The sequence below is a fragment of the Condylura cristata genome, unplaced genomic scaffold, assembly GCF_000260355.1.
Source record: "Condylura cristata isolate star-nosed mole 26May11 unplaced genomic scaffold, ConCri1.0 scaffold00016, whole genome shotgun sequence".
Lineage (NCBI taxonomy): Eukaryota > Metazoa > Chordata > Mammalia > Eulipotyphla > Talpidae > Condylura > Condylura cristata.
The window spans coordinates 26,255,595-26,270,246 of record NW_004567117.1 but is presented as its reverse complement, the minus strand read 5'-3'; the positions used below and the strand labels follow the sequence as shown (position 1 = coordinate 26,270,246).

Below are 14,652 nucleotides of genomic sequence, written 5' to 3'. Positions count from 1 at the left end.
GCAGTGTATTTCAGTAGCTCTGCCTATCTGCTCTCACTCTCTCTGCTGACTCCTCTCATACTCACAACTCTTGCCTATACCCCAGTCCTTGGAGGCATAAATATTCTTTTTTAAAAAAATCAAATCTGGAAGAAAAAATAAATAAATAAAATTTGGAAAAAAAAAAATCAAATCTGACCAGGTAAAAGATCTAGCTCTAACCACTTAAGCTCAAACATCTGGTTGGACAATATTTCTGACTACCAACTGGTATTTATGTGTTCAAAGTAGAAAATTTACCTTGAGAATAGTAAAGACTTACAAAATGCTACAGGTATGTTTTTGATTTGAGTCAAAATGCTACAGGTATGTTTTTGATTTGAGTCAAGTTGTGAAGCAGTCAAGTTTGTATAAAAGTATATCATTATACTTAATACAAACATAAATTTGCTTCCACCTAAATTGTAATTAAAATATTCAAATGTAGAATACTTTAGTTTGAGATTACTGTTTGAAACTATTCCATCAATGCACACAGATATTAAAGAAAGATATTTCTCTATAATCTCTACCAAATTCTACTTGCAACATCTTTAGAGATACAGAAGGATAGTCTAGACCCCACCATACATAAGACAACTTACTTCCATCTTGTACTAAATGCCTTGTAAGATGTGCGCACTGGCAAGGCCAGAGGTTTCCCTTCTGCAAAAACTTGACAAGTAACAAAAAGGTCAGAGCAGGTATCTTGGTACAACCCTGAAAACTTCAACATTGGGTCTTCAAGAACAGCTTTGTAACTCTTTTGTTCTCTCTTCCCTTCCAAACTTCCTCTGGAAGCATAAGAACAATAATATTTAGACATATATTTTTAAATACATGCATCTACAACAGATACTAAAAGGCTTACAGTTATTTCACAGTAACCTTCTACCATCTAAATAAAAGTAAACTTTTACATTTAATAAAAGTCTCTTAAACTACCTAAAGTAGTTCTTATTTTTATCATCATAAAAAATACACATAGGATACTAAAAGAGGTAGCAATATTTCTTAGACACCAAGATGACATCACCAGTTTATATCGTCTCTTTCTTTTCACAATATTCTCATTTTAGAAATGATGAAGCAGAAACTCAAGAGACCAAACTCATGATCTAGAATGAAAAATAAGCAAGAGTTGAGAAAATAAGACAGGATAGAGGAAACTTCCTACTACAGAAAAATACACCAAGTCTCCAGAACAACTAAACTGGCTTGGGCAGCAGCTTAACATCTGGATGACTAAAATGAGCCTAAACAATAGACAGGCAATGGGAGTCAAAGAGTTAGGAAGTGACCCCAAAAGAAAAAGGAGTATATGCAAAAGTAGAGAGATAAGATGGTATGTCTGGGGGCATAAAGCTCATGTGGGGAGAATAGCCATATAAGAATGAAAAGTAGGGACTATGAGCATGACTTCTATACAGTTCCTGATACAATGTGAACATTAAAAAATCTGTTAGTGGGCCCTCCCTGGTGGCGCAGTAGGTTAAAGCACTACACTAAGAAGCTTAAGCCACTTCCACATGACTTCGATCCCCGCCTGCCCCGGAGGTGACCACATGAGTGGCAGACCTCTCCTGACCCTCCCGCTGCTCCCCTCAGCATTGTACTTTTGTCAATCTGCCTGTTCTGCTCCCCACTCTGTCTCTGGTGAATCCTCTCATCCTCCGCATCTCTGGCCTGTACCCCAGTTCTACATAAATAAATAAACAAATCTTTCTTTTAAAAAAATCTGTTAGCAATTATTTAAAGTGAGAGAGTACAGCTGTCAGGTTTTTATAATTTTGACAGCAGTATAAGAACAAAAAAGAGGCAGGACTGTAAATAAGATCAGTTTAAAGACTTTCAGTGAAAACCAAAAGGGAAAAAGGCACACTAAAACTAGGCAATGAGGTAGAGAAAGAAGCATGGAATAAAGCTGTTTTAGCAACCAGATTCAAGAAAACTTGCCAGTGATGAAACAGAGGAGGTAAGAGAGGGATGTCCACATAATGTGAAGTCCTAACTCAATGGGTCAGAATAACAATCACCAAAATAGGGTGAAAGAATACAGATTACTGTTAGTGGAGTAAGCTAACAGTGAGCTCAGTTTTAAACCATGTGCTTTTAAAATGCTTTGGGTGATCCAAAGTGACCAGTCTTTGGGCAGCTTGATATTTAATTACAGTGCTAACAAAACAGACACTAAAATACAAAACCATACAACTAGATTAAAAGGGCTGGTGAGACCGCCCCTGAGCCTCTGGCCTGTACCCCAACTCTGTATGCACAAATAAATAAATCTTTAAAAAAAAAAAAAGGGCTGGTGAGAATTGAAGAATTTACAGTCCTATTCTACAGTAGATAAGTTAATATAGGAATCTAAATTAATACTTCCTGTCTCCCTAAAAACCAACATTGGTGGTCTCAGAAGCTGAAAAATAGCACTTAATTTTGCCAAACCTCTGACATACATGTGTGTCTTCTATATTACTACTGAACCAGTTTTTGCATCTTTTTTCTTTCTTTCAAGTGTCCAAAAGTTTTAAGAAATACATATACCTAGAACGGAGAAGGAATGCTCTTTACTAAATGATGGCAACACAGGTTCTGTATATTAATGGTAAGCTGCAGAAATAACCTCAAATATATGTGTACAGTATTATAGAAAGGTACAGTGTGGGTGTTGACTTTTTTTTTTTAACCATCACAAAATGATACCAAAAGTTCTGTCTGAGTCTAAAGAAAGGGATTTCTGAAAACTAAAGGAAATAAAGTTTTAACGGGCAACTGAAAAAGTCTGTTTATCTCTTACTGTAAATATGCAGCCGTTGGAGGCATATTTGTTGAATATTGACTGAATGTATCAGCAATAATGGTGCGGTTATCGATAGCTTTCACATATGAAAACATTTCTATCACTGCCATAAAACTGACATAATTTCCAACTCGGTCCTATCCCAGCCCCATCTTAGGTCGATGATTCTATCAAGATAGTTCAACTGTGGTGCTCCAAGAATTTCTCGCGAAGTCATTTTCTCCCATCATCTTGGTTCCTTTGCTAACTGGCACCTTCATTTTAGACTCACTCCCAACTTGCCTGGCTAATGCCAACCTGTCCAAAGACTCAACCAAAGCCTCTATCACTTCCCGTTCTTCTAATACCATACCTATCTTGTCATCAGCACTATCTGCCTGTGTCTACCTTTCTAATTTTGGCTCCCTACATTCTACCCTCCAGCACTTTCTAAAGTAAAGGTCTTCCAACTGCTAACTCAGGACCTCGCCGAGATTTGACTTTTGGAAAACGGGGCAGTAACAACCCTTCAAGAGGTCGCTGAACACAGCAAAGAGCTTTGAAGTAAACTGCCGTGGTACTGCAGGGTTTATTTCTACCTAGCCTTCTCACAGAAATCACGTCTTCAATTTTTCTCTCAAAAGGACCCTCTCCAAGCTGCCACTCTCCGCTTCCCTAGCCCCTGCCCTGTGGGCAACCCCACAGCCGACCCTCTGACAGTAACCATCTTCTCTTCCCACCCAAAGTGCTGTCTCCCGTCCCTCAATCCCAGCAGTCCAGCACTGTCCCCCGTTTCTCTCACATCTTAAGCTGCACGTTGATGTCCAGGTCACAGCTGTAGATATAGTGAAACTTCTCGGCTTCCCCCATGGCACCCACGAGAAAGCAACACCTTGGTTAAGAGAAAGTAGCTGAAGAGACGCGGGGACTAAACAGGCTGAGCACAACAACACGGGAGCTTCCGGTTCCGCCTCTCAGTCCCAGGCGCAACCAATGCTGCCCCGGAGCCGCGGAACTCCACGCCCAATTTTCCTTCTGCGCAAGGGCAGAAACCTTCCACCATCTTGCTTAAGGGTAAATAAGATTCCGGAAACACAGCCTGACTAGTTACATACCCTGCTTCCTGCCATAAGAACGCCAACTCCTCCCCAACCTCCTCCCGGCCCCAAGGAAATAGACGTTGTTATTTTTGAGCTTGAGCTCTAAAATCAATCTAAGAGAAAATTCGATTAACAAACAACTGGTAACAACTTTCACTGGTTGCAGACGAAACAGAAAGCAATCTAAAGAACGGAATTTTGCCAAGTTTAAATTCTAGAGCTCTTTCAAATATTGGAGATCTAATTACTAGTTTACTCTCTGAAGCAAACCAATTTTTTCTTCTCTAAAGAGTGGAGAAATTACCAGACAACAAAAAACGCTGGCTTCCAGTCTCCTCACTACCAGTATCTCTAATTTTGAGCAAATACTTAGGTGCTCGTTTACAGAGTATATTCAAAGCCATGTAGTTTTCAAGACTTAGCTCTAATTAGAACCTAAATTTTTCCGTTATCACAGCAGAACAGCAGAACTCAGATTTCTGAATTCTCTAAATTCCTACAATGCATATTTTTTTTTTACAATACTTTACATATGCTTATGCATCAGCACTTGATGGAGGAAAAAATAGAAAACTGGGGAAGGAGGTACCACCAGACCAGAAACCTGGTTTATACAATACTGGGAGCAGGAGGTAGGAGTAGCATTGATTAACATAGTCTTTAACCAGCTATAGAAATGGAAATCTCCTCAGCCACTCAGGCAAAGACCCAAGTAAGTGTCAGACTACTGTTAGAGAGTGTCAAGGGACTCAGACCAGAGGTGAGGATATAGAGATTGAGGATTATTGTAGAATCTCAAGTCTTTTTCAAATGTTACATAGTTATTTAAAAAATCAACAAAAACAAACCACAAAGGAATGAGCCCCTCCCAAGGAGGAAAAGACTTTATCAGTGCATTTCGTGCACTGGCAAAGGGCAGAGTATTTCTGCCTTCCTGTGCCTATGCAGGAGCTCCTTGCTGCCAACCTCTCCCTTTGCAAGGCAGGAAGAACTTTCTGCCCTATTAGGGCTGTGACCATACCAGTGTGGCACCTCACTATAACCACCACAAATGTTGGAAACTTACAGGATATGTAATTTTAGCAAACAATAAAACCTGAGCTTTCTGTTATCTGCTGTGATAACAGAAAATTTTAGGTTCTAATTAGAGCTAAGTCTTGAGAGCTAGTAGTAAAATAAATAATTTCAAGTGCCTGGCATGTCTAATAATTCCAGTTGTGAGGTTTCGTGTGCAACAGGTTTCTCAAACTTGAATAAAATATTGACAATTTGTAAAGTACTGAATTTTCTAATTTAAATTACTTTTACTATAATGTTATTTAATAGATAACTATCAGTAGTACTCTGCATGCACTGTTATTTACTAGATAACTGTAAGTAGAGCTCTATATATAAATAACATTTTATAAATTATGGAAAAGATAAATTGATAAATTATATATCAAAACTTTAAATCAACAGCCTTAATATAACACATTGTCTTTTTGCTGCACCTCTCTTGCCTACAGCAGGAAAATGGCATTCATTACTCTTACAGGACCAGTTCTTTAAAATTCAGCATGCTTATACTGCTGTACACTAAATGGCAATTCATTCACCATGTCTCCTTTTATATTCAAATAACTATAAAATCTTCATTTGTATAACCACCATGATGGCATTTGATCTTTCATTTTTATTTGAAGTCTATCTCTGCCCTTTCTTCATTAGCTCATATTAGTTAAAATTACACTAAGTGACCCAAACATAACTCAAGGCATAAAATAAGTATAAACATTTAGTTATAAGATATTTATTCATAGAATCTAGGAATTAACTTCTTAAGGATGATTAAGAATCCATTACATTAAATTTTTATAATAGTGAAATTGTAGGAGATCAGACTAATTTTTTTTAAAGATTTATTTATTTATACATATAAGAACGGGGGTACAGGCAGAGATGTGGGGTTGGGTGAGTGGTGAGAGGATTCACTAGAGACAGTGGGGAATGAAGGAAAGCAGTTTGGCTTAGCAGTTTAGCTTAGTTAGCAATTCTGGGCCTCAGGCTGATAAGGAAGCACCCGCGACCTTGACTAGGTTCTGGCTGTCTCCATCACCATACATGGGCATAGACACAAAAACCCCAGCTTATAAGTTCTTTTGTAAATAATTTTGATACTTCCCACCCGCCTAGCCAGGGCCTGGCCAATGGGCGCAGGCCACGGTAGCCCCTTTGTTACAGTAATCTCCTTTTCATGTATATAAGCTTGATGCTGAAAATAAAGACAGGGACTTTTCCTGGTGAACAGACTCACGGTGTCCGTCCTTTTTCCTTTCAGGGAACAGAACAAGCAGATTGACTGAAAGACATTGCTGAAGGGAGTAGCAGCTGAGACGAGAAATATGCTGTGCCAAGTGGATCACCCCCTGGTGGAGTGTGAAACTTGTGCTGCAGTGGCTGGGGAGAGCTTCATAGCACTGCGCTTTAACTCCTTGCACCACCAATGGAGGGCCCCAGCATGTCATTGTTAATTAATATAACAGAAAAGTGAATATTCCAATAAGGAGGAGGATCTTGGTAAGTTATGGGAGTATGGTAGAGTGTAGAAACCAAAACTGGCAGTACCTTTCCTGGATCAACCATAAGTCAGGAGTGTTTGTACTTGATTATCAATGTCTAGTTGGAAAGGCTGTGTTGATAGGGAAAATGGAAGCCTTAGTCATCTTATTCTGAAAGAAAAGGAACGTTTTCTTTTTCATGTAATGTGTCACAACTCGTAAATAGGCAAAATTATAACTATAGAACACAGTTTGCATTGCACAAATCATGCTTTCACAAACCGCAACCTTTTATCCTAAATGTTTTTTTTTCTTTGGTGGCCGACTTCATGATAATTTGGTTCTACATTTAGTTCACCTTTGGAGTTGTAGTTTTGATTTTGTATTTTCTTTACCATTGTTTTTCAATTTCATGTTTGTTAGTTCTAGTAACATATTTTAAAGATAATCAAGAAATGTGTTGGTGATGGCCCAGTCCTTATATATTGATAGTTGGTAACCAGATTTGTTTTTCTCACTTGTAATATTAATCTATTGCCTTTAGCTTGAAATAAAATTTGCACGCATAACTTTTTAAAAAAGCAGTCATCTATTATTGAACTTCCATCAAGAAAAATTAAATGACTACACATTTGTGAGGCTAAAATGACATCACAATACATTTTATCCAATTAAAATTATTTTCTTTACAAGTTTTCTAAAAATCCTACTGTTTTAAAAATTAATCTCATACTACAAAATATAAAAATACCAGGAAAGTTAAAAAAAAATCCTATCTCATAAGTTAAGATTCTTGGTCATTTGTCAAGTGACAATGTGAAAAAATGAGTTGAGAATGTATATTAGTCACCCCAGAGTAAGAACCCACAAGACCTTTATACTTTTGTTCATAAAGGTAATGTCTATCACTTACAGATAGAAAGGATACAATCATGAGCTACTCTAAAAAAAAAAAAAAAGTATATTTTGTGTATGTGTTCCTTTGTAACATTTCTGTAATGTAATAGGATGACTTCCTCTCTCACTAGTGTAGTGAGAAATGAAAATGTGTAGTTGAATAACATCAGTGTCAGGAATTTCAGCTATAAAAGGAAAGGAAGCAATATCTGTCTCTTGGAAAAATGATCAGGTTATGCCTGAGTCACAGGTTGTGAATGGAACTATTTGTGCCTTCACTCTCTCCTCATCTCTGATACTCAGACCTCAGGAGCAGAGAAAAAAAAGTGTGGCATTACCAGGTATTACTTGACATCACCAGGCAGATCTGGCTTCAAAAGACATGATTTACCAAACTATAGCAACAGTTTCAGTTCAATTTAAGTTTTACAGCAGAGAATCAATTATGGATGGCATTGACTTTATCATCCTAGGTGTTATTTAGCCCTGCCATGGCACCCTCTGCCTCTCCAGTAGGTTATATTCTTTGGTAAACATCTTGACTCATTTTAGATTAACTCCATGGAGGGAGATGATTTGGGTACATTCAGCACCTTTGCAAATCATTCGTTATTTGATAAATATTTATTGAGTGCTTAGAATGTGTCATGAGCCAAACCATATGTTAGATATAGGCATCTCCCTCCTTACCAGGGAAGAAGTGGCACACTCCATCTGTGTGAGGAGCCACACATGTATCCCTCAAGAGTACACTTCCCATGGCATCATGCAACCTGTCCTATAAGATTGTAAGCCACAAAGAGCTCTATTTCACTTGTTCTATATTTATTATAAAGTGATCTTGACTTGTGGCATTTCTGAGAAGTCAGAGTTGTCAGAAAATCCATTGCAATAAGTGAATCCCTGGTCCACATTATGTTTGATTTGCAATTCTGGTGTGTGTTCATTCTTTGCTTATGCTCCTACATTCTCCACATGGCAGAGATGCTATTATTTTTGGCACTTGTTATTGCCTTGCCTGTGTGCATTTGTACGCATGCATGAATATTTAATCACATAAAAGTTGGCCTGACACTTAGATGTGCTTCTCTGAGACAGAAGAAGAGCAATCGGCTTGGAGTCCGGAGACAATAATTAGTGATACAAATAATTCCTCATGATGCCTGTTGCCATTATAAATCACCTCCTAGATACCGCAAATGCACAGATAAAAAGTGATAAAGAACCTAAAAGAAAACAAAGACCTTCATATGGAGTAGAAAGTTCCCTTTTAAATGAGAAACAGAGGGGAAAATGTTATGTAGGAACTACTAGAATAAACTGTGGTATGAAAATTAGATAACAATGGAGATGGAAAAATACACAAAATGAAGAATGATGAAAGAAAGAAAGAAAAAAGAAGGAAGGAAGGGAGGAGGGAAGGAAGGAAGGAAGGGAGGAGGGAAGGAAGGAAGAGGAAGAAAATTAGACAGTGAAGAAAAGGGAGAATATTTTCTTTGAGAGTTGGCCTGATTTCAACTGTGAATTAGTATAATAGTTCCAAAAGTTAATGTTCAGGAACAGAGAGATGTTTGTCAGATTGGTAGCCTGATTTGATAATAGATAAAACAGAGCAAGACTTAAAGAAAATATAAGAAACAAAATATCTTCTTAGAGAAACCAACTAAGGTACAGGGATGCAATTTTATCTATTTTCCTGTCTTTAAGACCAAACAACACAAAAGTGCTATTCTATAGCAAGGTTTAGTGGGTTATTGAAAACTGGAGCTAAATTTTGTTTTGTCAAATTACTATTTTCTGTTTTTCTCTCAAAATTTGTTTGAATGTATCAGTTATAAATAACAACCTTTCTCTTCTTCTATGTTTAGATTTTAGTTTTATATTCACCAGGAGGTGTGATAGTTAATACTTGTTGTTCATGATAGGTATGTTTATAGGTCACAGTACTTTGAATTAGTGAATATTGAAACATTGTTGTTAGTGTGAGTAAAGGGTTATATACCTGCAAGCCTCTGGTCACAGTATTTTCATTAAACAATGGCTATATAACCTTTTTTATGTGTGTTTACGGTAAAATACACCTTGTTCAACATACATTAGAGATTTATGAACAATGAACTCATGGTCAGCAGCATGATAATTCATGTGTGGATGAGGCTTACTCATTGTGATATAAAGTGTAGGCATGGTAGAAAGAACACAATGGACACTTACATGATCTTATTAGAAATCCTATTACAAAGTTTTGTTTCTTTTTAAGTATCAAGCAGCCCCTCCATTGCATAGAAGTGACCTTCATGAAATTCAAAGAGATTTAGGAATAGAGAAGCTGAGAGCAGCCAAAGCAGATCATAAGTTTTATAGGAAGCACTAACCATACATTTAATTCAGTTCTTGTTAGCATGACAGAACAGTTACCATTTACTTTCATAGTCTTCTGGGATATTTCTCAAGTTTCAACTCTATAATTAGCAACTCGACCTCAGCAATTTACTTTAATCTTGGGAGGACTCAAATTCTGTGTCACTAAATGAAAAGGAATGAATGGTGCAGATTAATACAACTCAAGACAGCTTTGATCACCATCATTAGAAGTGAAGACTCCTGAGTTCCAAATCCCATATCTACTGCATCGGAATCTGTGTTTTGGTGAGATCTCCTAATGAATCATAAGTCACTGGTCTAAAGAAGTTTTAATTCCCTTCTGAGTACAAATCTATTCAATTAATTATTCATTGGCTCTGTATTTGCAAATGTATTTGCTCACTAAACTTTATATTTAAACTCAAAAGAAAAAATATTAAATACATGGGAGTAAATTTAACAAAGAAAGTAAAAGAGCTATACAAAGAAAATGACATAATATTGTTAAAGAAATAGAAGATAAATAGAAAAATATTCCCTATTCATGTATTGGAAGAATCAAGATTACAAAGTGACATTCTAGCCAAAGCAACATACAGATTCAATGCAATCCCAATAAAAATAGTAATGGTGGACACGGCAAGATGGCGGCAGAGTAGACTCCGAGATCACTGCATCCAGGCTTATGCAGGAATTTAGGACTGAAAACAGACTATAGATTTAAATACTACTACTTTCAACCCAAATGATAACACCTGGACTCACTAGAAGGAAGATAACTGAGGGAGAATTGGCAATTGGGGATTCCAATAAGACAACTCCCTCCTGGGAACACTCAGATGCCTGGAAGTTTGGCAGGCTGCAGGAGCCGCTTTGCCCCTCGCTAAAGACCTGGAGGTGAAGGGGGATAGCTCAGCTCTTTGAGTGGAGCCCAGCCTGAGGAAAGACTGCAGATCCAATCTGGAGCACCTGGGTGCTGGGCAAAGTCACTGACGGATCAGCTCTGGAATGGGCAGGATGGCAGCAGAGTAAAGACGCTGAGACAACTATGTCCAAGCTTGCATGGGAATATATAAAAACGGACTATAAACTTACATGCTACGAGTTTCAACCCGAATGAGAACACCCTGGACTCACTAGAAGGAAGATAACTAAGGGAGAATTGGTGATTGGGGAGTTCCTATAAGGGAATTCCTATTCGGAAGCGCCACAGATAGACAGGATAAGCGGAACCCTGCAACTCCAATGGGGGGAGCACCTAGGCTCCCTGCTCATTCGGCTTGGTGAGTGGAACTCAAGCTGTGAGAAAAGACTATGCAAGTGGGCACATAGAGCCTGGGAGGTGGGGAGGAAAATCTGGTGACTAGGGCAGCTGCAAGGCTTGCAGCCTTTTCACAAACCCCCCCCCCCACACACACACACACACAGCCTTGGTCTGGAGGCTTGTTCCCAGCATTAGTCACTAAGGTGGGGCCAGCAAGTTCACAAAGCCCCTGAGATAAAAGGAGGGAAAAAACCAGTTAGACTGAATCAAAAACAGGCCCATAAACACTCCCCCAAGTGTTCGGGAAAGACTGCTCAGGGAGAGACTGGTCTGAGTGGTCAAAAAGAGCCCTGGAGGGCTTGAGGGAGGACTGACATCCTGCACAAGGGGGTGGCACGTGCAGAGTTAGGACTCAAGGTGTTATTGAACAGCAATAGCTGGAAGACCTGTGAGCTAGTAAGGCACTGCCTTGCAAAGCTCACAGTGCTCAAAATATAAACAAAACCAGTGACTGGCTCAACCACAGGCCCAGCTGCAACATTTCTAATGCACCCCACCCCCGACAGCTGATCCAAGCATAGACAGAACCTGGGACATCAGAAGACTACAAAGATCAAGAGGCACTTTCCAGAGACAAGGACTCAACGAGTTGCCAGAAGTAGCTGAACACAAGAGACCCCTGAGAATCACTGGCAGATTCGACAGACATAATTCCACAGAGTAGGGGTGGAAAAACAGGAGATATTGAAACAAAACAAGGCTCAGAATACCCTCCACAACTGAAGTTTCTGGAAGTCCCTCTGCCATTCCAGAAAGAACATCCAGAAAGAATGCCAGTCAATAATAACAACACCGTGTCTCAACAAATAGAAAGTATTAGAAAATACATGACAGGGAAAAGAAGACAAACAAATATTCAAGCAAGTCCACAGGGGGGAAATTCACCACAAAAAGATTAGTCAGCAGAAACCACCAAAGAAATAGAAGAACTGCTCAGCTTACCAGATAGAGAATTCAGAATCATTATGATAAAAAAACAAAAAGAAGATGAGAAGAAAAAAATGAAATGAGGCAAGTCATCAAGGAGTTGAAGAATGCAAACAAGGAAATGAATGAAAGAAATGAAAAAGTAAAAAAAATGATGAGATAAGCAATCAACAAACTGAAGAAAGAAAATGAGACATTAAAAAAGAAATAGAAGAAATGCAGGAGATGAAAAGACCACTAGAGAAGATAAAGAATGCTGGGAAAAGTAATGAAAACAGAATAGATGAAGTGGAAGAATGAATCAGCTCCCTCGAAGATGCAGAAATAAAGAGAATTAAAACAGAAAAAGAAAGAAATAAAAAGGAAAAGGAATGAAGAAACACTTCAAGAGCTATCTGACACCATTAGGAAAGGAAATATCAGAGTTATAGGTATCCCAGAAGGTGAAGAGAAAGGCCAAGGAATCAAGAAAATATTCACAGAGATAATAGAAGAGAACTTCCCTAATATGGAGAAGGAGATGAAAGTAGACATCCAAGAAGCAAGAAGAACACCAAACTACCATGATGACAGGAGAAATATAGCAAGACACATCATAGTAAAACTACCAAGAATATAAGACAAGGAAAAGATAATGAGTATGACAAGAGGGAAGAAAGAAATAACCTATAAAGGGAAACTGATCAGGCTAACATCAGACTTCTCCAAAGAAACACTATGGGCAAGAAGAGAGTGGAGGGACATACTCAACAAACTCCAAAGCATTAAATGCCAACCAAGAATACTCTACCCTGCGAAGCTCTCCATCCTTTATGAAGAAAGAATAAGGACATTTTCAGGCAAACAGAAACTCTGCAATTTTGTCATAACTCAACCCCCACTCCAAAAACTACTACAAGACTCAAACCAAATCCGACAGAAGAATGAAAAAGATCAGTTCAAAACAAGGAATAAAAATACAAAAGGACCAAAATGGCAAATGTAGGTGCCAGTATATCAATATTATCTCTAAATGCAAATGGCTTAAACTCATCAATAAAAAGACACAGAATTGCAGGATGGATTAAAAAACAGAACCCAATGTTCTGCTGTCTTCAGGAAACACATCTAACTGCAAAAGATAAAAACAGACTGAAAATAAAAGGATGGGAAACAGTTCTCCAAGCAAATGGACCAAAAAAGAAAGCAGGAACAGCTATATTTATATCAGATAAAATAGACTTCAAACTAAAAAAGGTTAAAAGAGACACAGAAAGCCACTACATTATGATTAAGGGGACAATACAACAAGAAGACATAACAGTCATCAACATATATGCAACAAATGAAAGAGCACCAAAATATATCAGGAAACTACTGTCATCTATGATAATGTACATCAGAGAAAATACATACAAAGTAGGAGACTTCAACACGCTACTCTCCACAATGGACTGATCAACAAGACAAAAAGTAAGCAAAGACACTGAAGCTCTGAACAAGGACCTGGACAACATGGGTCTAACAGACATCTATAGAATACTGCACCCCAGAAAATCTGAGTACACATTTTTCTCAAACCCACATGGGTCATTCTCTAGGATTGACCACGTACTGGGTCACAAGATAGATACACTAAGATCGAAATAATATCAACAATTTTCTTTGACTATGAAGGAATCAAACCAGAAATAAACCATATGAGGAAGACAAGAAACCCACCTACCACGTGGAGACTGAAGCCCACACTACTGGAGGACCATTGGATCAATGAGGAGATCAAAGAAGAAATTAAAAAATACCTGGAGAAGAACAACAACAATAACACAAATCTCCAAAACTTATGGGACACATTAAAAGCAGTTATAAGAGGAAAATATGTAACATTACAGGCTCACATAAAGAAACAAGAAATAACTGAAAGAAACAACCTAATGTCCCACCTTAAAAAACTGAAAAAAGAACAACAAAATAACTCAAAATCCAGTAGAAGACAGGAAATAATAAAAGTCAAATCAGAAATAAATGGAATGGATGTTAGAAAAACAGTCCAAAAAAATCAATGAAACCAAAAGTTGGTTCTTCGAAAAAATAAACAAGATAGACAAGCCACTAGCCAGGCTCACAAAGAAAAAAACAAGAGAAAGCACAAATAAACAGAATCATAAATGAAAGAGGAGAAATCACAACAGATCCAGCAGAAATCAAAAGAACAGTCAGAGAATACTATGAGAACTATATGCAAACAAGTTACTTACAGAATACAACTTGCTTTGCATTAGAGTAGTGAGAAGCTTGGAAGCTGTGGAGAATCTTTTCCTCTTGTCTCTACCCTTTGCCTAACAGAATAGGAATATTTTATGATGCCTTAAGAATGTAGTTTGGGGCCCCAGGTCTTAACCATTTGATTTTAAATCATCATTCCCTCCCTATTTGAAAAACTCATTTTTACTATCAGAAAAAAGATGAGGTTCTTGTCTGTCATTTGATGCTTTAGATTACTAAACACAGAATAAATATCCCTGATCTGCTCCATTGTTTTAGATTTTACAACCATGTAAATGGCCCATGCATATGCTACTAAATTGATGTTGCTTTTTGCTAACCCTTCTGATGCTGTTTTGATTACTCTTCCAACCTGAGAAAAACCCATAGGGACTTAGGATATTGCAGCCACCGCTTTTTCTTAGTCGCTCAAATGATCTCAATTAAAAAAAAAAA

At 37.9% G+C, this 14,652-nt stretch overlaps 1 protein-coding gene across 2 annotated transcripts in view; it reads right to left on the bottom strand.

Annotated features, from left to right (window-relative positions):
• PIK3C3 (phosphatidylinositol 3-kinase, catalytic subunit type 3) overlaps positions 1–3,759 on the bottom strand; it is a 113,473-nt gene extending 109,714 nt beyond the window's left edge. The window contains exons 1-2 of one of the 2 annotated variants that reach the window (XM_004683867.2): positions 3,603–3,759; positions 624–812 (exon numbers count right to left, since the gene is read on the bottom strand). In XM_004683867.2, the coding sequence (XP_004683924.1) occupies positions 624–812; positions 3,603–3,670 (257 nt within the window). In that variant the 5' untranslated portion in view covers positions 3,671–3,759. The remainder of the gene's footprint in view (positions 1–623; positions 813–3,602) is intronic. The other variant, XM_004683868.2, reaches the window with a different exon arrangement.
• Between the last annotated feature and the right edge of the window lie 10,893 nt (positions 3,760–14,652).